The sequence below is a fragment of the Rana temporaria genome, chromosome 1 (genome assembly GCF_905171775.1).
Source record: "Rana temporaria chromosome 1, aRanTem1.1, whole genome shotgun sequence".
In the NCBI taxonomy this organism is placed as follows: Eukaryota; Metazoa; Chordata; class Amphibia; order Anura; family Ranidae; genus Rana; species Rana temporaria.
This window is the reverse complement of record NC_053489.1, coordinates 311,451,737-311,476,250: the sequence shown is the minus strand read 5'-3', so window position 1 is coordinate 311,476,250 and position 24,514 is coordinate 311,451,737. Positions and strand designations below refer to the sequence as shown.

At 45.5% G+C, this 24,514-nt stretch overlaps 1 protein-coding gene across 14 annotated transcripts in view; it reads left to right on the top strand.

Annotated features, from left to right (window-relative positions):
- The window catches only part of ELAVL2 (ELAV like RNA binding protein 2), a 321,877-nt gene that overhangs the window by 170,227 nt on the left and 127,136 nt on the right, over window positions 1-24,514 (top strand). For all 14 annotated transcript variants that reach the window (XM_040358837.1, XM_040358789.1, XM_040358764.1 and 11 more), the window contains one exon: window positions 1,998-2,101. In XM_040358837.1, the coding sequence (XP_040214771.1) occupies window positions 1,998-2,101 (104 nt within the window). The remainder of the gene's footprint in view (window positions 1-1,997; window positions 2,102-24,514) is intronic.

Below are 24,514 nucleotides of genomic sequence, written 5' to 3'. Positions count from 1 at the left end.
ACGGCGCAATCGACCAGGGCAATAGGTGTCTCTTGGCTTTGACATCAAGCGTTGGTTTCCCAGTTGTGTAAGGCGGCGACCTGGTTGTCCGTTCACACCTTCACTAAACTTTACAAAGTTGATGTGAGTGCATCTTCGGATGCTTCTTTTGGCCGCAAAGTTTTGCAGGTGGCTGTTTAAGTTGCAGCTCCTCAGTTGAGGAGCTCTGTTTTTGTTTTGGAGTGAAGTTTCGTTTATGCTGTTCCCACCCCTCGTTTTTGACACTGCTTTGGGACATCCCACTTTGTCAAGATTAAGGCTGTGTCCGTCCATGAACGAAAGAAAAGTATTTTCCGATGAGTAAAAAAAATCCTATTTTTTCAGATCTTCTGAGTTCTTTGCCATGAGGTGCCATGTTGAACTTCCAGTGACCAGTATGAGAGAGTGATAACTGTCAGTATAAAAAAAAAGACTAGGCTTGCAAATGTCCATTGACATAAGTGAATGAAAAGAGACACGCAAAAGGGGTAGCAGATGGTGATGAGAGAGTGTCAGAAATGGACACAGGTGGTCATCCCACTCCCCTCTGAGGTTAAAATTCCCCAGATCGCTGATGTTTTCAGGCCTCAATAAATATCGAAAAAACTGCTTCCTCGTGGTGTCCTCAGTCGGGGTTTCAAGCGAAAGTTCTCAGGAACCGTAACATGAGAAGACAAAACTCCACATAGTCTAGTTCCGTTTTGAACCTTTTATTGAATTTACTATGATCATTAAAAACTTGTTCTCATTAGAAACTTGCCACAATCCTTGTTCCTGATTTGATCATATAACTTGTTGTCGGTGTTATCAATCACTGAGGATATCCGAGATAGTTCTGTAGTTTGTTTCAGACTTGGCACGCCGCTATGCACCACTTCCGGTTTCCTCAGTTCTTTGGAACGCAGGCGTCTGTACATCACTGTAGAGCAGGACTGAATCTTGTCACAGTAAAGCTGATATGTGCTGGGTATGGTGTGACTACGAGGAATCATCAGATATTCTTGTTCTGAACCTTTAGCATGTACATCCTCACAGGACCTACTGGAAAAGCAGACATCCAGAAGGCTTGCAAACCTCTACTAATGGCCAATGCACACAGAACATGGAGAGTACCGAGCCGCGCGCTGCTTGTGATGAATTATGTTGATGCTGTGACAGTATTAATATTGTATACTATTGAGAGAAAATTGTTTTATGTATAAGCGGCTGCTGATGCACATTTTATTATATGAAAATTAATTGGTTAAATATTGATAATTGTATCTGTGTGTGTTTGAGGAAATTTGAACACTATAGCGCTGAGATAGGAAATAGTTTGTACCAGCTGCGTTAGTGTTTTTTCCTTTATTGAATATTTGACCAAATTTCACACACCTGCTCCCCATTTACACCTGGGACCTTGTAATTCTAATGAGTCACAGGACACGGAGGAGGGAAAATGGCTAATATTGCCAGTTTGGACATTTTCACTTAGGAGTGTACTCACTTTTGTTGCAGCAGTTTTGACATTAATGGATATGTGTTGAGTTATATTGCGAGGACAGCAAATTTACACTGTTTCTACAAGCTGTACACTCACTACTTTGTAGCAAAGTGTAATTTCTTCAGTGTTGCATGAAAAGATCTAGTAAAATATTTTCAAAAATGTGAGGGGTGTAGTGTACTCACTTTTGTGAGATACTATACATGTTTTGCATCTGGAGCTCATGCAGTACTTTGCTAGTATGACTTGTGGAATGGGCTATACTTGTACGTGTTTACAGGCAATGCTATCTTTTTTTTTGTTGTTCTTCAATTGGACAAATAACTTGATATTGAAATGAATGAAAATGTTATTCTGCCTGCAAAATATCCACAAGTAATGTACAAGCCTGTAAAGCATACAGCATAATCAAAATGGCAAAACCATGTATTTTTGGCAATACTGAATTTTTTTTTTTTTTTTTTTTTTTAAACCATGATTTTTTCTGTTTGATCAGGACAAAGCTTGGGTTATGGTTTTGTGAACTACATTGACCCCAAGGATGCTGAGAAGGCGATCAATACCCTGAATGGACTAAGGCTTCAAACAAAAACCATTAAAGTAGGTCCAGGTTTTTGACTTTAACAACAATTTCTGTATCTTTTTTTTTTTTTGTCTAGTATTAATGTCTGAAACTTACAAAGTTGTTCAGTTTTGGTTTTATTTTTTGCATACAAATACGGTAGCACATTGCTTCAGTCATCTGGAGAAGCAAAGCCATGAAAAAGTATGCTAAGCAGAAAGATAGGTTTGTGGTAACTGAATTGTAGATTAGAAGTAAGCTCGCAGTTTGACAGCCAGTGGTTTGGCTCAAGAGAATTCAGATTTTCAAGCTACATTAAAGTACAACTTCAAGCAGCTTTTGGCTAAAAAAACAATAAGTTTTATATTGTAATACTGAAAGTGCTACCTGAAAACTGACTTTACATTGCCCATAACGAAAAATTTGAAATTGAAGGCTTTGCACTGTAATCAGCTCAGGTCTTTAAAGTGCACCTGGGGCCAGACTATGGACCGTACAGTTATGTATTCCCAACACACAGTAACTTCATAATTTTGGTAAATGAAATTGCACAATCTTGGGCACACCTTGCTAGTACTGGGTTAGACCTGGTTTTGCCTTCAGAACTGTCTTAATTCTTTGTGGCATAGATTCAACAAGCTATTGGAAACATTCCTCAGATTTTGGTCCATATTGACATATCGTCAGGCAGTTGCTGCAGATTTGTCGACTGCACATCCTTAATGCGACTCTCCCGTTCCACCACATCCCAAAGATGCTCTATTGAATTGAGATCTAGTGATTGTGGAGGCCATTGGAATAGTGAACTCATTGTCCTGTTTAAGAGACCAATAGTTTGAGCTTTGTGACATTATCTTGCTGGAAGTAGCCATCAGAAGATAAAGTGATGGACATGGTCAGCAACAATACTCAGGTAGGCTGTGACATTTAAACAATGCTCAGTTGGTGGTAAGGGGTCCAAAGTGTGCCAAGAAAAAAAAAAAAAACACACAATTATACCACCACCAGCCTGGACTGTTGATACAAGGTAGGATGGTTCCATGCTTTCATGTTTACGTCAAATTCTGACCCTAACATCTGAATGTTGCAGCTGAATTTGAGACGCATCAGACCAGTCTGTTTTTTCAATCTTCTATTCAATTTTGGCGAGCCTGTGCAAATTTTAGCCTCAGTTTCGCTGACCGGAGTGGCACCCGGTGTGGTCTCCTGCTGCTGTAGCACATCAGCTTCAATGTTTAATGTGTTGTGCATTCAGAGATGGTATTCTGCATATCTTGGTTGTAACGAGTTATTTTGGTTACTATTGGTTTCTAGCATCTCAAACCAGTATGCTCATTCTCCTCTGACATCCACAAGGCATTTTTGTTCAAACAAATTCCGCTGGAAATTTTCTTTTTTTCGGACCTGTCTCTGAAAATGACCCCCATGGTCTTGATGGAACAAGGATCAGCTGGATTAACCCCAAAGGAGAAGCGTGGGGTGTCTTATTGCGTGCAGAGGTCACACACTAGGCCACAAAGCTTTTGACATTTCTCCTGTAACCAGACCACCAAAAGGAACATGACAAAAGTTCTTCTTTCTTAGAAATCCCAAAATACCCCACGAGTTTAGAGTCGTAAACTAAGCCGAGGGCTTAAACGTGAGCAGATTCTAGTATATAGAGACAATGTGAGTCCAATAGCCATTCTTGTATTCAATGTTGGTGTCCTTAGAAGGATGGTTGAGTTGTGGGTCATTATCATACCCCTCTTTGAGGAGACTTGCTGTCTTGGAACTTGTGGTCCTTGGGAAGCTCTTTTGAGGTGGAATTGTACATTGAGTCGCCTTTTATGAAGCGGCTCAGACAGCATCCTTGATAGAGCATTTGGCCTTACCATTCCTCGGTCCAGGTCAATATGAGATAATAAAATTTGACCTTGAAAAGCATAGAGGCCAACATGCTTGTCTAGAAGACAATCTCATGCCAGAACGAATGATTTTTTTTTTTGATCAGTGAGAACAGTTGCATAATAAGCCACTAACAGCAGATGCACCTACCTATTCAGAAAAGGCAAATTCCAGCAACTCTTTATTCACAATGTCATTCCTTTTGGCTAGAGGCATTAAACTAGATAAGTAAGCACAAGGATGAAGCTTTCCTGAGAATGGATAGCTCTCATGGCAGAGTCTGAAGCATCCACTTCTATGATAAAGGGTAGGTCAGGGTCAGGATATACCAATACTGGCGCAGAGGTGAAAAAGTCTTTAGCTTACTAAAAGCAGTCTGTACCTCAGGTGACCACACAAAGGGTATCCCTTTTCTCTGTGTAATTGGTGTTATCACCTTAGAGAAGTTTCTTACAATTTGTTGGATTTGCCAACAGAAATTTCATATTTCCTTAATGTTTCTAGGGGCTGGCCAATCTTCCACTGCTTTGATCTTCTCAGGATCCATGGTCAATCCTGGAGACAGAATATACCCCAAGAACTGGATCTTGGTTCGTTCAAACTCACGTTTCTCCAGTTTGAAGTAAAGTCAATCTTTAACCTTTCAAAAACAGTGCAAACATGCTTGCGACATTCTACCATGTTATTGGAAAAATTTAAATATCATCCAGCTAAGCAATCACAAACTGGTTCAACAGATCTTGAAAAACATTGTTTATGAAGTGTTGAAATGTCGCTGCAGCATTGCAAAGGCCAAAAAGCATAAACAAGGTCTCAAAATGCCCAATGGATGGAACCATGCAGCACAAAAAAGACAGTTCCGCCAAGGGCTTTCTGAACAGGTAAAGGATGAACTTGCCAGAATAGAGACTTCTAATGATCTTGAAGGCCTTCATCCAATTATGTATCTGAATTAATTAGAGACTTACATAGAGCAATGAAGGAGAGGCTAGGAATGTTTTAAAGTAATAGTGCCATGCCTTTCTCTGCTATAGTTCATTTGTTCATCAGGATTCCAGTGGTATCTGTGACGCATCACCTTAATTCAGCTGTGTACTCACAAACAGAGCGTTTACCCTATCGAAAACTATGAATCTTTGCTTCGGCAGTAGCACAGTGGTTGGGATTGTCAAAGTCTAAAAACTATTTAAAGTGGGCACAGTCTTGTTCCATATAGGGAGGCCCAAGCTAGAGCTTCACCTGTCAGAAGTTCGATAATAAACATTACAGTAGGTGAACCCGATTTTGTGTCAATCTCGCTCTCTTTCTCGGCGAGATTGAGCACCTACGAGCCCCATCGCGGGAGCCAGCGCCGAGCTGGCTTGCCGCGATGGAGACAGAGCCGTCATAGAAGCGACGGGAGATCCGACTTGGATTCCCGCCAATTCTACACGCGTGCGGCGTTTGTTATGAATCCTGAGGGGGAAGTCCCCGCCGGATTTTAAATAAAAATCCGGCATGGGTCCCCCCCTCAGGAGCATACCGGGCCCTTAGGTCTGTTATGGGTTGTAAGGAGAGCCCCCCTACGCCGAAAAAAACGGCGTAGGGGGTCCCCCTACAATCCATACCAGACCCGTATCCAAAGCACGCTACCCGGCCAGCCAGGAAGGGAGTGGGGACGAGCGAGCGCCCCCCCCCCTCCTGAGCCGTACCAGGCTGCATGCCCTCAACATGGGGGGGTTGGGTGCTCTGGGGCAGGGGGGCGCACTGCGGCCCCCCACCTCAGAGCACCCTGTCCCCATGTTGATGAGGACAGGGCCCCTTCCCGACAACCCTGGCCGTTGGTTGTCGGGGTATGCGGGCGGGAGGCTTATCGGAATCTGGGAGCCCCCTTTAATAAGGGGGCCCCCAGATACCGGCCCCCCCACCCTAAGTGAATGAGTATGGGGTACATCGTACCCCTACCCATTCACCTGCAAGAAAAGTGGTAAAAACACAAACCACACAGTGTATTAAAATATTTTATTTTTCTGCTCCGGAGGCCGCCCCCTGTCTTCTTTATTAGCTCTTTTACCAGGGGGGGCTTCTTCTTTGACGTCTTCGGGTGGGTGGGGGCCGCCGTCTGGTTCTCTTCCACCGCCGGGGGGGGTGGCTTTTAAAAAAGCCCCCACCCCCCGGCGGGTTTCCTCCGGCGTCTTCGGCGGGGCTCTTCTTCTTCCGCTATCCCGACGGGTCTTCTCCGCTATCCGGGGGGTCTCGCCGCTCTCCGCTGTTGACTCGTCGCACCCCGGTTCTTCGTCTCGCAGTCCGGTCCCTTCTTCCGTGCTGTACGTCTTCTTCCGCGCTGTGACGTCATGTTCTTCACTTCTCTTCTTCTCCCGATGTTGACTCGCCGGTCCTCCTCGCTGAAATGACGGATGCGCGCCTTGCATCGGACCTATATAGGCCTCACAGTCCCATCATGCTCTGTACCTACCCATGTGATACCTACCACGTGGGTAGGTATCACATGGGTAGGTACAGAGCATGATGGGACTGTGAGGCCTATATAGGTCCGATGTAAGGCGCGCATCCGTCATTTCAGCGAGGAGGACCGGCGAGTCAACATCGGGAGAAGAAGAGAAGTGAAGAACATGACGTCACAGCGCGGAAGAAGACGTACAGCACGGAAGAAGGGACCGGACTGCGAGACGAAGAACCGGGGTGCGACGAGTCAACAGCGGAGAGCGGCGAGACCCCCCCCGGATAGCGGAGAAGACCCGTCGGGATAGCGGAAGAAGAAGAGCCCCACCGAAGACGCCGGAGGAAACCCGCCGGGGGGGTGGGGGCTTTTTTAAAAGCCACCCCCCCCGGCGGTGGAAGAGAACCAGACGGCGGCCCCCACCCACCCGAAGACGTCAAAGAAGAAGCCCCCCCTGGTAAAAGAGCTAATAAAGAAGACAGGGGGCGGCCTCCGGAGCAGAAAAATAAAATATTTTAATACACTGTGTGGTTTATTTGTGTTTTTACCACTTTTCTTGCAGGTGAATGGGTAGGGGTACGATGTACCCCATACTCATTCACTTAGGGTGGGGGGGCCGGTATCTGGGGGCCCCCTTATTAAAGGGGGCTCCCAGATTCCGATAAGCCTCCCGCCCGCATACCCTGAAAACCAACGGCCAGGGTTGTCGGGAAGGGGCCCTGTCCTCATCAACATGGGGACAGGGTGCTCTGAGGTGGGGGGCCGCAGTGCGCCCCCCTGCCCCAGAGCACCCAACCCCCCCATGTTGAGGGCATGCAGCCTGGTACGGCTCAGGAGGGGGGGGGGCGCTCGCTCGTCCCCACTCCCTTCCTGGCTGGCCGGGTAGCGTGCTTTGGATACGGGTCTGGTATGGATTGTAGGGGGACCCCCTACGCCGTTTTTTACGGCGTAGGGGGGCTCTCCTTACAACCCATAACAGACCTAAGGGCCCGGTATGCTCCTGAGGGGGGGACCCATGCCGGATTTTTATTTAAAATCCGGCGGGGACTTCCCCCTCAGGATTCATAACAAACGCCGCACACGTGTAGAATTGGCGGGAATCCAAGTCGGATCTCCCGTCGCTTCTATGACGCGCTTGCTGGGATGTGCTGTCACTATACCAGTGAGTGTGAGATGTCGGCGAGATCTCGGCACCCTGTCGCCGAGTATCAGCGCGACGCTGTCCTGCTAAAAGCACAATATCACAAACACCTACTGTACCTTCCCTTTCTCAGAAGGAAATTCAGCAGGGTGGATTTGGAAATATAAACACCGGTTAAAGAATCCTCTGTATGGTGCTTGTCTCCATTAAACATTGAGTCTGAGGCATATGTGTTGGTATCCTCTTGGTCCAGCAAGGAATGAATCTCCTGTTGCCTTTCCACCATACTTTCTAGTTTGGCAACTTTTTCTTGGTAGGTAACACAGTTCCTGCAGCTCAGCCATTTGCTGCCCGAGAGGAGCCACATGATTTTCTATAGTGGCCTCCATGTTTGAACCAGATTATTCTGTCATGATCGGGGGGTCAGGCTCGAAGACCAGTTGCTATAGCAGTAGCCAGACACTGACCAGCAGGATATGTATACAAGCAAACGGGTCACTCTGGAAGATGACACAGGGGCTAAATACTAACCAGTGTTCACCAGAGCTCCTGATGCTGAATTTAGCTGTATTAGTCCCAGGTCGCGGTACTCAGGTTCACCCCACCAGGAGGGGGGGAAGCTGGGGTCCACTAGCAGATATAGCAGGAAAAGATCAAACGGAAGCATGGTCCGTAACAAGTAGTTACAAGTTGGGGATCAGGCAGACGTGTAGTTGAGGGTCAAGCCAAGGATTGGTAAGGAGTGGTAGTTATGGATGGCAGCAGGGAAGACTGCAAGATATTGGCTGGTAAAAGCACAATAATTGGGCAAACGGGAAGTGCAGAGACTTGGCTTAAAGCGGTAAGTTAAAGCGGAAGAGCAAAGAGTTAAAGGCAGGATCATTTAAGGAATTGTTTAGGGAACTGGTGGCTCAGCAAGAAGAGGCATTGCCTGACACAGCAGAGGTTCTAGGTTCAAATCCAGGCCCTGACACTAGGATACATTTTCAGGAATTGGCAGTGGTCCACCCCCACCTACAGCATTCAGTATGTGGAGAGCACAAGCTATCAGTTGGAGATCACATTTATAAACCATGGAGTGCACAGTACACACAAATACTTAGTAATTGTGTAAAGGTAGATGTTTTTTTTTCATCCTAAAGCGGAGTTCCACTCAAAAGTGCGCTTATCTAGCACCTTTTGGTAGGGTTTGGATACTTGTTTTTGACAGGTACTTGTCTTTGCTTCCTCCTTCACCCACCGCTGGACCGTTCAGAAAGAGCTTTGTGTGTGCGCAGTAGGGAACCATCTGTGAAACTGCAAGGATTCACAGCTGGTTTCTCTTGCAGGCAATGGCCGCATCCGAGAGCCGATAGAAACATCGGCTGGGGTGCCAACATCACTGGATTCAAGGACAGGTAAGTGTCCCAATAATAAGTCAGCAGCTAGAGTTATGTGTACATGCTGATTTTAAATCGGATCTCCGCTTTAATGCATACTATGCATCAAGAGAAATGGCCTTCTGTGTGCAGCAGCCCCTCTTAATACTTACCTGAGCCCCATCTAGATCCAGCAATGTTGTAGGAATGTCTTGGCTGCCTGGGACTCCCCACCTCATTGGCTGAGACACAGCAGCGGTGCCATTGACTCCCGCTGCTTTTAATCAGCCAATGAGGAGAGAAAGGGGGTGGGCCTGGCCATAGCTCTGTGTCTGACTGCACACGGGGATGTGCAGCTCGGGTGCCCCCAGTGCAAGCTGCTTGGGGGGGAGGGAAGATGCCAGGAGACCCGAAAAGAGGAGGATCTGGGCTGCTCTGTGCAAATCCACTGTACAGAGCAGGCAAGTATAATATGTTTGTCATTTAAAAAAAAAAAAGACTTTACAATCACTTTAACCTACGTGACCACCAGAATGTTTTACTTCCTTCATGACCAGGCCAATATTTAGCACTGCTACTTTATCTGCCAATTGCTCAGTCATGCAAAATTGTACAGTTGAAATTTTCCTTTTTTCACACACATGCAGCTTTCTTTTGGTGGTATTTGATCACTGCTGGGTTTTTACATTTTTTTTTTTTTCTAAACCAAAAAATACATATTGAATACCTAAAATTTTGAAGAAAAATGTGTTTATGGTTTTATTATTTTGCAAACAAGTAATCATGCATTATAGGCCACAACATATTCTACATTTGTTTTAGTGAAAATAACCCAAATCAGTGTATTTTTGAAGAGGAAGTAAACCCTGATGGGTTTTACTTCCTCTTTGTTCCCTGCAAAGTAAAGGCATAATGGGCTACTAAGCATCGCATAGTAGCCCATTATGTGCCACTTACCTGCAAAAGAAGCCAGCGATGTCCCCCCTCTCTCATTTGCGTCCATCTTCAAACCCTCTTCCTTCCGGGGCTGTGGACTCCGGCTCTGCTATTGGCCGGAGTCACATGACGTCACTCCCGCGCATGCGCGATAGCCGGCGGTCACGGCACAGGCACTATAGAAACTGCACGGATCGTGCCCTTTAGTGCGCATGCGCTGATCATGTCAGCGCTGGAATCTAAGATGAATATCTTTCGAGCACCTACAGGTAAGCCTTAATCTAGGCTTACCTGTAGGTAAAAGTGGTTGTAACGTGTTAACAACCACTTTAATCTTTATGAAATTTGGTCTACAAACTATGGTGTGCATACAGTGTATTTAAAAAATTATCAGTCCTGATGTACTGACTGCCTGTCATGTTTTGAAGCCCTAAAATACCAGGACAGTACAACCTCCAAATGACCTTGTTTTGAAAATTAGATAGTCAAAGGTATATAGTAAGAAGCATGGCACGTTTTTTTAAGCCATTAAAAAAAAAAAAAATCGTTTTGCATACTGTCACTAATGCAGTACAGCAGCATCGTATGACTGGTGTGTCCTTGATCAGGGATACTGATTGGTGATAGTATGCAAATGTTTTTATTTATTTTTTTACTTTTTAAATACTTTCACCAGAGTAGTTCAGTGTTAGAATACACTATTATTGCTTAGAAAAGTGATGATCACTGTTATAAGCAATAGTTTTAGCTGTCATGAATGACTTTCATGACCGCGTGCTTACTATTGTGATCTGTGATTGGCTACAGCTAATCGTATGGTACAGGGTGCTGTGAATGGCCCAAATATCATGTAATAGCTGTGGGCCAATCACTGTATCGAAAGCAAAGCTATCATAAATGGAAGCCATTCATGACCGTGTTTACATTGGTCATAGCAATCAATCACATGATTACAATCATAGCGATCACATGATACCAATGACGACAACTGTAGCAGCAGGGGACTGAGCGCCGTGATCTGCTGTGTCCACTGGCCGTCACTGGATCGATCTCGTTGCGCGCCCCTCCATAACGCCTGAAGTTGCATACAAGTGCAGGAACACTCACAAACCACTTCAAAAACGCATGTTTACGTATGCCAAAAAAATAAAACCTTTCAAATCACTTGAAAAATCTGCTGACGTGTGAATAAAAGCTTAACATGGTGTGGCGAAATTTACTTTTTTTCCCTGGAACTTTTAGGTGGTTCTTCACCTATTCATATTTCTCAAAGAGGTGTGCATACTTGATAGAAACTTTGCATGCATCTGGGTGCTTTTCTCCCTAATTACAGTAGAATAAGGGGATTATGCTCCATATCATGGAAAGCAGAATCCCCATATGCAGACTAAAAGAATCTGCAGGCATTTTTCTGTACATGTAGTGTCCTCAAAAAGATAAAACATTAAACTGAGCAAATGTTTAATGCAGAGATGTACTCTTAAAGGAGCCGCCGGGAACGTGCCGGCCTTCCGTCGTATTATGATGGTGGCTGGCCAGCAAGTGGTTAAAATGGGCACATCGAAGTATGCAAGCATCTGTTGTAAATCTGCTCACATAAACTGTCCTCGCTGCCGGTTCTCACCTCTGTCAGTCTGCAATCGTGACTGGGAAAACTACCCTGCCGTAGAGAAATCTGAAAGCGAGGCGTGAAGCTCTTGAGAAGCCCAGCGTGGGAGGGATGATGTCGGTGGCAGTGTGAAGGATAGTCTATGTGGACAGCTTTACCCCTGGATGCCTGCATACTCGGATGTGCCTGTTTTAATCACCAACTATCTGAATTGCTAAATGTTGTACCTTCATAAAATGTAACCGTATTTCTACACTTACAGGCACTTCTCCTCTTATGCTCTGTATGCTGGATTCTGCTTTATGCATTCCCCTTGACACTTTTTTTTTTGGTTGTGGAGCGATTCATCAGAGTTTCCATTATTCTTTGTGGGGAAATTTGTTGTGATATGAGTGCTTTGGATTACAAGCATGTTTCCAGAACAAATTATGCTTGCAAGGTTTTATTGTATAGGCTGGTTTCCCATTAAACATTTCTGCTTGGGAGGTGATTTAGTTCTAATATGCCTTCCAGCTGATGAACATCCAACCATTTCTGCTGAAAACACAAGGAGCACATTGGCCAATCTCCTGACTGCCTACTGTCCAGGTACATAGCAAGCAGCATATCAGTCAGCGCCTGGGTTTATAGCAGCTTTTCCAGATATGCTTATACTTTCAGTTTGCATCCATGTAAAAAACCCACAGATCAGTGAGGGCACCTAGCAATGGCCAAGATGAGGCACAGAAGAGCTGAGGTAAAAAGGCTTAATCGAACTCTTGCTACAGAAGGCACTGCAGAGAACGGGCAAAACACCTGGGTTGATAGCGGACACTGCTCCCTTTTTTTTTTTTTTTTACAAGTTCTAGCTCCTTAGTTCTGCAACAGATGGCCTTATCTGCCCAAGACTCTATTTTTACAGCTTGGAGTGGATCTAAAAATTGCTTAAAGCACTGTTTGGGGGCAGATTTCAGCCTTGGCTTTGTTGTTTTAGTGGCCGTTCACTGGTGGGTACCTTTTTGTGCAGGGGGTTTGTCATATACTTTCCCCTCTTGGCCCACCTCTTCCCCCATGAGTTTTGACTCTGGTGCTCTTGGTTCTTTAGGAACCTTCCTTTTGGAAACGGAGAGATTTTTCTCTTGACACGATCTCAGAAGGTGGCCCCTTTAGTGGCCTTTGACTCTGTCAGAAGAGTTTCCGAGTTGGCGGTCTTGTCTTACAAGTCACCATGCTTGATCCTCCATAAGGATTAGGTGGTGGTGCGCCCGCGACCTTCCCTTCTTCCGAAGGTGGGTTCGGCCTTTCGCCCGAATAAGGACTTAGTTCTTCCATCCTTATGTCCTCGACCGGCGCATCCTATGGAGGTTGCGTTTCATACTTTAGGCGTGGTACATGCTTTGCGGGTGTACCTGCCTGCTACGGCTCAGTTTTGGAGATCTGACGCTCCTTTTGTGTCGGTGTCTGGTCCACAAAAGGGCCTGGCGGTCTCATCGATCACCATTTCTCGTGGATCAGGCAGATCTTACAGGCCTATGCTCTTAGGGGGCGGGCGCCCCCTTTTACGGTCACGGAACTTTCGACCAGGGCAATTGGTGCTTCCTGGGTTTTTCCCGACATCATGCGTCGTTCTCACAGGTGTGCGAGGCGGCGACTTGGTCGTCCGTTCACACTTTTTCCAAAATTTACATGGTTGCTGTGAGTGCATCTTCTGATGCTTCTTTCGCTGCTAGGTTTTGCAGGCGGCTGTTTAAAGTTGCACCTCCTCTGTTGAGGAGCTCTGCTAGTTTTGGGGTGAAGTTAAGATTGGTTTTACTGATACTGTTCCCACCCCTCGTTTGACACTGCTTGGGGACGTCCCACTTGTCAAGATTTAAGGAGCTGTGTCCCTCCATGAACGATAAGCGAAAATAAAGTAACATGTATTTAATTATCTAACATGTTTCTGCCTAGTCCTCTCCTGTAAACAGGGAACATAACCCACTTGTCAAGATTTAAGGAGCTGTGTCAGTCCATGGACGTCAGAGAAAAGGATTTTACGGTGCGTACAAAAAATCCTATTTTTCTGCATATACAGACTGATTTTACTGTTGTGGGTTTAGTAACACTTTAAGTATCACATATGAAATGTTTTGTGCAGTTTCCCCAATTGGAAATACAATGTAAAGCCTTACACGTGGCATTGAGCTGAATGCCATTGTTCTGTGGTGTAGGCTTGGTTCGCCCTTCGTTCCCAAAGAAACACAGCAGAGAAATTACTGTGGAGAAGAGGACTTTGTAGGAAAACAGGAGTTTGTAGATATGATATTCCTTTGGAGGATGGTTTCACTTTGGTGTAGAAATAGATTTAGTTCTGCCCCAAGGTTGTCGAGACTGACTTTAGTCCAGGAGGTGAAGGAAGTATTTGGGATGAGAAGGTCTAATGCGGCGAGAGGAAGATGGGAAAGTAGTGCATTTGGGATGCCATTCGATTTTTGATTGCTTTCCAAACTCGGGTAGTAGCCGTAACAGTGTCTAGCCACTTAACGCCCGCCGCACGACTATTTACGTCCGCAAAATGGCACTGACAGGCAGAAGGGCGTATATATACGTCCTTGCCTTCTAGCGGGTGGGGGGTCCGATCGGGACCCCACCGCAGCGGGCGGATTCCCTCGGGGAGCGATCCGGGACGACGGCGCGGCTATTCGTTTATAGCCGCTCCATCGCGATCACTCCCCGGAGCTGAAGAACGGGGAGAGCCGTATGTAAACACGGCTTCCCCGTGCTTCACTGTGGCAGCGCATCGATCGTGTCAGGAACGGTTTCAGGGTTTTTACTCAAATCTGTAGTCCCGAAGGACGGGGTCCGTCCAATCCTGGATCTCAGGGCCCTCAATTGCTTTGTAAAAGTACAAAGATTCAGAATGGAATCGGTTCGCTCGGTAGTCGCTGCTCTCCATCCGGGGGATTTTCTGGCGTCCTTGGACATCAAGGATGCATATCTACATGTCCCCATATGCTCCAGGCATCAGATTTCTGCACTGAGGGTGTTCACCAAGGTGCTCTCCCCAATTCTGTCCTAGCTGAGACAGTGTGGAATCGCCATCTTTGGCTACCTGGACGATTTTTTTCTGAGAGCCACTTCAAGCTCAGAATTAGAGGAGGGAGTGTCTATAGCCTGTCGGACCCTCCGAGCCTTTAGTTGGGTCCTGAACACTTAGTCAGTGTTGGTACCGACTCAACGCCTCAAATATCTGGGATTGGTTCTGGATTCCTCTGAGGCAAGAGTTTTTCTCCCTGTGGAAAAATTGCATACTTTGCGGGCTGCGGTGCAGCTGTTGTCGTCAGAGATGGTTGTCAATCCGCTTTTGCATGCAAGCCCTATTTCTCATGGTAGCCTCCTTCGAGGCGGTCCTTTATTCTCAATTCCACACTCGAGTGTTGCAGAGGGAAGTTTTGTCAAGTTGGGATAGATGCCCATCGTCCCTGGATTGTCAAATCCGCGTGGGCCACCGGGTCAGGGCCTCCCTGGTTTGGTGGCTGACATCCCCGACTCTTCGGTCCAGGAAGTCATTCCTTCCTTTTCACTGGATCACTGGACGGTGATCACGACGGACGCCAGCCTTACCGGTTGGGGGGGGGGGGGGTCTGGGGGGTTCAGTCGGCCCAGGGTTGCTGGACCCAGGAAGAATTCTGCCTGCCGATCAATGTTCTGGAACTTCAAACCATCAGGCTGTGCCTCTGCGAGGTCTCGGAGGCTACAAGGGCGTCCAGTCAGACAACGCCATGGCGGTGGTGTATGTCTACCATCAGGGAGGGACAAGAAGCTCGGCTGCAGCGCTGGAGGTCGCTCACATTCTGAGGTGGGTGTAACGGAGTGTGCCGGCTCTATCAGCCGTATACATTTCGGGTGTAGAAAACTGGCAAGCGGACTACCTAAGTCGCCGGATGCTAGATCAAGGAGAATGGTTGCTACACCCGGAGGGGTTTCAACTCCTGTGCCTGAGATGGAGCACACTAGACGTGGACCTCATGGCCTCGCGACTCAATCGGAAGGTAGTGAGATTTGTGGCCAGGTCAAAAGACCCATGGGCGGACACGACAGACGCGTTGGTGGCCCCGTGGGGTTGGTATCTGCTAATTTTATGCTTTCCCCCCTAAAGCTTCTTCCCCATCTGCTTCTCAGAGTGAAGGCCGAAGGGATTCCAATGATCCTCATTGCTCCAGATTGGCCTTGGTGCCCCTGGAATCGCCGGCTTAGTGTGTCTGGTAGCAGATGTTCCTTGGCGTCTGCCGATGCGAGAGGACCTTCTTCGCAAGGCCCTATACTTCATCCTGCTTTACAGTTGCTGGCTTTAACGACATGGCTGTTGAAAGCCAGGTACTAAGGGACCGTGGCCTGTCAGACTCTGTGATTTCTACCATGCTGAGGGCAAGGAAGTCGTCCTCTTGGAAGATTTACTATCGCACGTGGAAGGCCTACATCTCTGTGTGAGGAGATGAAGTGGCGTCCGCGTGGATATTCGGTATCCAGGATCCTGCTGTTTCTACAGCGTGGGGTGGACCAAAAACTTGCCTTAAGGACAATTAAGGGGAACGACCCTTGGCGACTCACTCCCTGGTGTGTACGTTTGTGCAGGGGGTTCGACATGTGGCCCCTCCGGTGCGCCCTCCACTACCTCCGTGGGACTTGAATCTGGTCCTCTCAGTACTTCAGAAACTGCCTTTTAAGAACATTAAAAAGATTCCCTTACTGACTCTCTCTCAAAGTGGCCTTTTTGGTGGCTATTACATCCATCAGACGGGTTTTTGAGCTGGTGGCCTTGTGCCTATTTGATCCTCCACAAGGATAAGGTGGTGCTGCGTCCGCAGCCTTCGTTTCTTCCGAAGGTCGTTTCAGCCTTTCACCTCAATGAGGACATTGTACTCTCGTCTTTGTCCTCGTCCGTCGCATCACAAAGAGGCTGCGTTGCATTCCCTGGACATTGTCCGTGCTCTGCGAGTGTACCTGTCTGCTACATCTCCGTTTCAGAGGTCGGACTCTGTTTTTTTTGGTGGTTGGTCCTAAGAAGGTTCTGGAGGTCTCGTCTGCCACCATCTCTAGGTGGATCAGACAGGTCGTGATTCAGGCCTATGCCCTAAAAGAGTGGGCGCCTCCCTTTCCTGTCACAGGGCATTCGACCAGGGAAATAGGTGCCTCTTGGGCTTTCCGACATCAAGCGTCTGTTTCTTAGGTGTGTAAGGCGGCGACAACATTTTACAAGGTTGATGCGAGTGCATCTACGGATGCTTGCTTCGGCTGCAAGGTTTTGCAAGCGGCCGTTTGAAAGTTGCAACTCCTCCATTGAGGAGCTCTGGTTGTTTGGGGTAAAGTTGTTTTTAATGCTGTTCCCACCCCTCGTTTTTAGACACTGCTTCGGGACATCCCTACTGTCAAGATTGCTGCTGTGTCCGTCTGTGAACGGAAGAGAAAATAGGATTTTTGTACTCACCGTAAAATCCTTTTCTCTGAGTTCATGGACGGACACAGCACCCACCCCTCCTTTTCTATGTTTGTACTGCTTTTTGATGAACTGAACTGCTGCATGCAGGGAGAGGGGTGGTACCTAGAGGGACCGCCCCCTGGGCGTTACTGTACAGTTTTGATGTATGTTTAACATGTTTTCTGCCTAGTCCTCTCCTAATAGAAGGCTAATACTTTACTGTCAAAATTGCTGCTGTCTGTCCATGAACGCAGAGAAAATTTTTACGGTGAGTACAAAAATCCTATTTTTTTCCTCAGTTTAGGCCGATACGTATTCTTCTTAATATTTTTGGTAAAAAAAAAAAATCGCAATAAGCGTTTGGTTTGCTCAAAAGTTATAGCGCCTACAAAATAGGGGATAGTTTTATGTCATTTTTATTAATATTTTTCTTTACTAGTAATGACAGCGATCAGCGATTTTTATCATGACTGCGACATTATGGTGGACACATCGGACACTTTTGACACTTTTTTGGGACCATTGTCATTTTTATAGCGATCGGTGCTATAAAAATGCACTGATTACTGTGAAAATGACACTTGCAGTGAAGGGGTTAACCTGTAGGGGGCGCTGAAGGGGTTATGTGTTTCCTAGTGAGTGATTCTAACTGTTAGGGGCGTGTGACGTCACTGATTGTCTGTTCCCTGTCACAGGGAATGACTATCGGTGACACTCACTAGGAAGAACGGGGAAAGGTTTGTTTACACTTACCTTGTATTTTACGAATGAGGTTAATATAAAAACACCACTGACGCATTTTGGGAGCATACATATTTAATGAAAGATCCCTTAAAGGGTTTTTTTAGCAGCGAGATAAGTATTTGAAAAGCAAAAGATGTTGCGTAAAAATTGGTATTTATTAGTTAAATGATTAAAAAAATATTTTCCATAATTACATAGAAGTCGTAAATAGTTCTGACCCTAACATTGACAACATACTCATTAAGAAAATTGGAAAACTACACAACTCATGTTATAACTCATGTTATGTAAACTCTAATTTTGTAGAGCTTCACATAAACCTACGCGTTTCGACCTTTCTTGGTCATCTTCAGGGGATTAATTACTATGCGAGAAAGAAAAGGTTTACAATTTATTATGTTTATAGATACATCATTTATATAATTTTGTTTATTATTATTATTATTAAATATATGAGTAGTGTATATATCTACCACTTTTCAATGAGGAAGCCATGTCCTGTGGCCAGACGAATCGCTGTTTCTTTAAAAGCACACCAAGCTTCAATGGTCCCGGATTGTCCACATGCTGCTTACCTGCCCTCCATGGACAAGCCCCCGCCTTCACATCAGTTACAAGAAGTCACCCCTTAGTTAGACTGGGGAGATGGAAGGGCACCCACAGTTATCTATATTACAAAATGAAAAAAAATTACCGTTATTCTACTATAGCTCAGAGGATGCTGAAAACACATCAGTAATGGCTTTGCAATATCTGTTAATATAGTTATTTTATTTTATGATTTTGTAGTTGATACAGGGGTACATGCACATGGTCAAACGACATTGATTTGTTGTATGTATGTATATAATAGAGGTCGACCGATATGGGTTTTTCTCTGGCCGATGCCGATATTTAGAAATAATGGCGGCCGATAGCCAATTTTTTTAGGTCGATATGTTAGGCCACTCATCTCCTCATAAAATCTAACAGTTAGACCCCTTTCACACTGGAGTGTTTTTTAGGCGCTTTTGGGCTAAAAATAGCACCTGTAAAGTGCCTGCAAACCTGCTCCCCTGCAGTCTCAGTCTGAAAGCCCGAGTGCTTTCACATTGAGGCGGTGCGCTGGCAGGACGTTAAAAAAAAAAAGTCCTGCAAGCAGCATCTTTGGAGCGGTGTATACCGCTCTACCACCACTCCTGCCCATTGGGATGAACGCCTGCAAAGCGTTTCTGCTGTGGTGCTACATTGGAGCATTTAACCCCTTAATCGGTCATTAGCTGGGATATAAGCGCCCCGCTAGCAGCCAAATAGCGCTGCTAGAATTATTGTCCAGTGTTTAGGCAGTGGAGTTCTGCGGAAAAAAAATACTGCAGCTGTTGACTTTTAATATATGTCCTGGGTGCCCGCAATGCTGGCACCCAAAGCCGATCTCCCTCGGGTGCTGCCGCCACGATCTTCGGTAAGGGAATCAGGAAGCGAAGCCTTGCGGCTTCACTTCCTGATTCCCTACTGTGCATGCGCGAGTCGCGCTGTGCGATCCCACTGGTCCCTGCTGCCTTCTGGGACCTGTGCGTCTCCCAGAAGAAAGCTGGGGGCGGATTAAGCGCCAGGTGTGGTGTAGGTCACCACAGTCACTGCAGTGATCTATGCCCAGAAGAGGGAGCAAATACCTGGGATTATGCAGGTATCTGCTCCCCCCTCCCCCCTGAAAGGTACCAAATGTTACACCGGAGGGGGGGGAGGATTCAGAAAAGCGGAAGTTCCATTATTGCTCTGCTAAGTAATACAGAACATTTCTTACATTTAAACACAACAAGCCTCCAATCAGTGCAACTGTATGTATAATTTTTATATATATATATATATATATATATATATATATATATATATATATATATATATATATATATATATATATATATATATATATATATATATATATATATATATATATATATATATATATATATATATATATATATATATATATATATATATATATATATATATATATATATATATATATACTAATACACAAAAACAGGTAATGAAAACTTTTGGACGAAAAAAAAATATGGGCTAACCTTACTTAACTGTTTGAAAGACCGCTGTGCAAATACTGTGTAACATTAACCAGTTCCCGACCCCCGCATGTACATATACGTCCACAATATGGCACGTACAGGCACATGGGCATACACGTACGTCCTCGCCTATTAGCGGGTGGGGGGTCCGATCGGGACCCCCCCCCCCGCTACATGCGGAGGTCGGGTCCGCTCGGGGAGCGATCCGGGACCACGGCGCGGCTATTTGTTTATAGCCGCTCCGTCGCGATCGCTTCCCGGAGCTGAAGAACGGGGAGAGCCGTATGTAAACACGGCTTCCCCGTCCTTCACTATGGCGGCGCATCGATCGCGTCATTCCCTTTATAGGGAAGACACGATCGATGACGTCATTCCTACAGCCACACCCCCCTACAGTTGTAAACACATACTAGGTGCACCCTAACTCCTACAGCGCCCCCTGTGGTTAACTCCCAAACTGCAACTGTCATTTTCACAATAAAGAATGCAATTTAAATGCATTTTTTGCTGTGAAAATGACAATGGTCCCAAAAATGTGTCAAAATTGTCCGAAGTGTCCGCCATAATGTCGCAGTCACGAAAAAAATTGCTGATCGCCGCCATTAGTAGTAAAAAAAAAAAAAATTATAAAAATGCAATAAAACTATCCCCTATTTTGTAAACACTATAAATTTTGCGCAAACCAATCGATAAACGCTTATTGCGATTTTTTTTACTAAAAATAGGTAGAAGAATACGTATCGGCCTAAACTGAGGAAAAAAAATGTTTTTATATATGTTTTTGGGGGATATTTATTACAGCAAAAAGTAAAAAATATTGCATTTTTTTCAAAATTGTCGCTCTATTTTTGTTTATAGCGCAAAAACTAAAAACCGCAGATGTGATCAAATACCACCAAAAGAAAGCTCTATTTGTGGGGGGAAAAAGGACGCCAATTTTGTTTGGGAGCCACGTCGCACGACCGCGCAATTGTCTGTTAAAGCGACGCAGTCCCGAACTGTAAAAACACCTTGGGTCTTTAGGCTGCATATTGGTCCGGGGCTTAAGTGGTTAAATATTGCAGCAATCGCTATTTTATTTCCTAGGGTCTCTGCTAAAAAAAAATATATGTTTGGGGGTTCCAAGTGATTTTCTAGCAGAAAATACAGGATTTTTACTTGTAAGCAACAAGTGTCAAAAAAGATTTATCCTTTAAATGGTTAAACTGAGAACTCTCCTACACAGAGTTCAGTTCATTGATAAGTAGCAACATTGTATATCTTTCTCAAAACTTGGCAGGTGGCCCAGGAGAGAGAAGTCTTCCACGGGAAACTTCAGGCAACTTGCATTGACTTCTATTACAGAAGCTTTTTTCAAGTCGCGCTGCTGAAGTTTAAATCGGCTTTTTTTACAGCACAAATCGGCCGATGCAGATTTATTGGGAGCTCTATTTAGTACAGGTGCAAAGCAGATTGTGCAGCATTAAGAGCCCTTTCACACTGGTGCGTTTTTGCGGTAAAAATAGCGCTATTAAAACGCTCCAAAAACGCCCCTCTCGATTGAAAACGCGGTAAAATAGCGGTGTTTTAACGCTATTTTAACGCTCCGCTATAGGCGTTTCCAGTGTGAAAGGGGTCTAAAAGACATAAACGGGACATACAAATTAGTCCGTTGGTAACACTTACCATATAGCAATATTTGTAAGACTAGCAAAGTTTTAACAACCATTCAGGGATCACTCTAGGATCCAAATGATCAGCTGTGGTATTTTGTAGTGTTTCATGATTGAGCTGATGAGAATCACCTGAGTCAGTGCTCCTAACCTACTCCCCCGAGAACTCCCCCATGTCCTAGCCACCAATCAGGCAGCTGGGGTGTGACTCCCTCGGCGTCCTGGAGGGTAAACCCCGACCGCTGCCGTCTTCACTGTCGCAGCTCTGAAGTCGCACGCATGCGCAATGAATCGTAGGTGCGTGCGACATCACGGGACGCCGCCGGCACACCAAGGTTCTTCGGGGGAGTGGGTTAGGAGCACTGACAGAGTTTTGCAAGACAAGCAAACGTTTTAATACATTTTGCCTTTATATGCAAGCAATGTCTTGATATAAGAGTAGCGTCATGTCACAACCGTGTATAAAAAAAGAGGAGCCTCTAAGTGTAGCAATATGGTTACATTTAATGAAGGTACAACATTTAGAAACTTATTGCTACTCTTAGAGGCGCCTCTCTTCTCTTATATACCCTGTAAAAAAAATGCTTTCATATACAAATGCTTTGGATTACAAGCATGTTTCTGGAACGAATTATGCTCGCAAACCAAGGTTTTACTGTATAACGGCTTAGGCCCTTTTCACACTACAAAATAAATCCGTTTTAATAATCTGTTTTAAAATCCGTCAGATAATGTTAAAAAACGGAAGTTATACGTCCTTTATAAAATATCATTAAAGTCTATGGGATTTTTTTATGTTCCGTAAAGATCCGTAATAGTCCGTTATAACATACGGACGTTAGTTATAACGGAATATGTGACGGGTCTTGCACTATTTTTTGTAAATTTTTTGTCCGTTGCAAGTAACGGATATATTAACGTCCGTTATATTTTAACATTGAAGTCTATGGCACATGGACGTTAGTAAATGTCTCCGTAAATGTCCGTTATGTTAACGGACGTTAATTTTACTGAGCATGGATATTCAGGGGAACCCCGCTGTCAATTTAAAACAAAAATGACGTGCGGTTCCCGGTAAATATCCATAACCAGACCCTTCAGGTCTGGTATGGATATTCAGGGGAACCCCGCCGTCAATTGAAAACAAAAATGACGTGCGGTTCCCCCTAAATATCCATAACCAGACCCATTATCCGAGCACGTTGACCTGGCCGGCCGCAGAAAAGAGGGGGGGACAGAGTGCGGCCCCCCCTCTCTCCTGAACCGCACCAGGCCACATGCCCTCAACATGGGGAGGATGTCCCCATGTTGATGGGGACAAGGGTCTCATCCCCACAACCCTTGCCCGGTGGTTGTGGGGGTATGCGGGCGGGAGGTTTATCAGAATATGGAAGACCCCTTTAACAAAGGGGACCCCCAGATCCTGACCCCCCCCCCCCTGTGTGAAATGGTAATGGGGTACACTGTACCTCTACCATTTCACGAAGGAAGTAAAAAGTATTGTAAAAAAAACACACTGACACAAAAGAATAAAGTCCTTTATTAAAAAAAAAAAAAAAAACTCCAGCGCTGAAAAATCCACTCGTTCCCGGCTTCCTGCGTTGTCCTGATCCAGCGACGGGTGCGGGTGATCTCCCGCGATGAGAAGATCCAGCGTCGGGTGATCTCCGCTCCGGCGATGTGAAGATCCATCCATCCGGCGCAGCAGCATCCCGGACCTCCTCTCACCGCTGGGCACAGCCCAGCGAATGAGCGGCTGAAGCTGACATTTCTTATATAGAGGAGGCAGAGCCACCCGTCACGTGACCCTGCCCCCTCTGACGTACCTCTGCTACATCACTGGGGAAGACCAAGAAGAGGAAAGGTCTTTCCTCTTCTTGGTCTTCCCCAGTGATGTAGCAGAGGTACGTCAGAGGGGGCAGGGTCACGTGACGGGTGGCTCTGCCTCCTCTATATAAGAAATATCACAGCTTCAGCCGCTCATTCGCTGGGCTGTGCCCAGCGGTGAGAGGAGGTCCGGGATGCTGCTGCGCCGGATGGATGGATCTTCACATCGCCGGAGCGGAGATCACCCGACGCTGGATCTTCTCATCGCGGGAGATCACCCGCACCCGTCGCTGGATCAGGACAACGCAGGAAGCCGGGAACGAGTGGATTTTTCAGCGCTGGAGTTTTTTTTTTTTTTTTTTTTTAATAAAGGACTTTATTCTTTTGTGTCAGTGTGTTTTTTTTACAATACTTTTTACTTCCTTCGTGAAATGGTAGAGGTACAGTGTACCCCATTACCATTTCACACAGGGGGGGGGGTCAGGATCTGGGGGTCCCCTTTGTTAAAGGGGTCTTCCAGATTCTGATAAACCTCTCTACTGAATAAACCCAGTTATCCACATCTATAGAGGTCCTGCTGTATTTGTTTGCTCGCCATTTACACTTCTTATATAACCTAATATAGCCATACCATTTCTACCCTTGCTACATTTACCTTAAAGGAGTTGTAAAGGATTTTTTTTTTGCTGAAATGACTGTTTACAGGGTATAGAGACTTAATGGTTAACTGATTCCTTTTAAAAATGATTAAAAATAGATACAAATCAATGATATAATGTACCTACAGTTTCAGTTTAGTGTTTGCTTGCTGTTTCCTGCTTCTGTGATGTACAGAGACACAGAGCCAATACAGGGCAGTGATGGTTTGTAAAACGAAACTGATTGGTGTTGAGGGGTTTTAGACACAGTAATCACACCTCCTTGATTAGTGACCACAGAGAGAAAGCTCCCATGACTTTTTTCATCAGGAAACAGACAACCAGGAAGTGTTCAGAACAGAGGATTACAGCCAGGGCCGATCCTAGGGTCACAGGCGCCTGGGTGCAGAAATATTTCTGGCGCCCCCACAAAGGGGGCGTGGTCTTCTTACCAACTCCTCCCCTTTACAAATGTTTATATGGCAATGACGCAAACACAGAGATGCTCCCCTAAGAAGTCTTTGTTACCCTGGGATCCTCCCATGATCTTTTAACAATAAAGAAAATACTGGAAGAGCGTACACTAAAGAGACCTGGAGGGGAACCTCTCTGAAACTGTTAGAAAGTGCCCCAGACATAGTACAGGAGATGGTCAGAGACTGTAGACATGATACAAGAGATAGTCAGAGACTGCAATCATATAGTACAGGAGATGG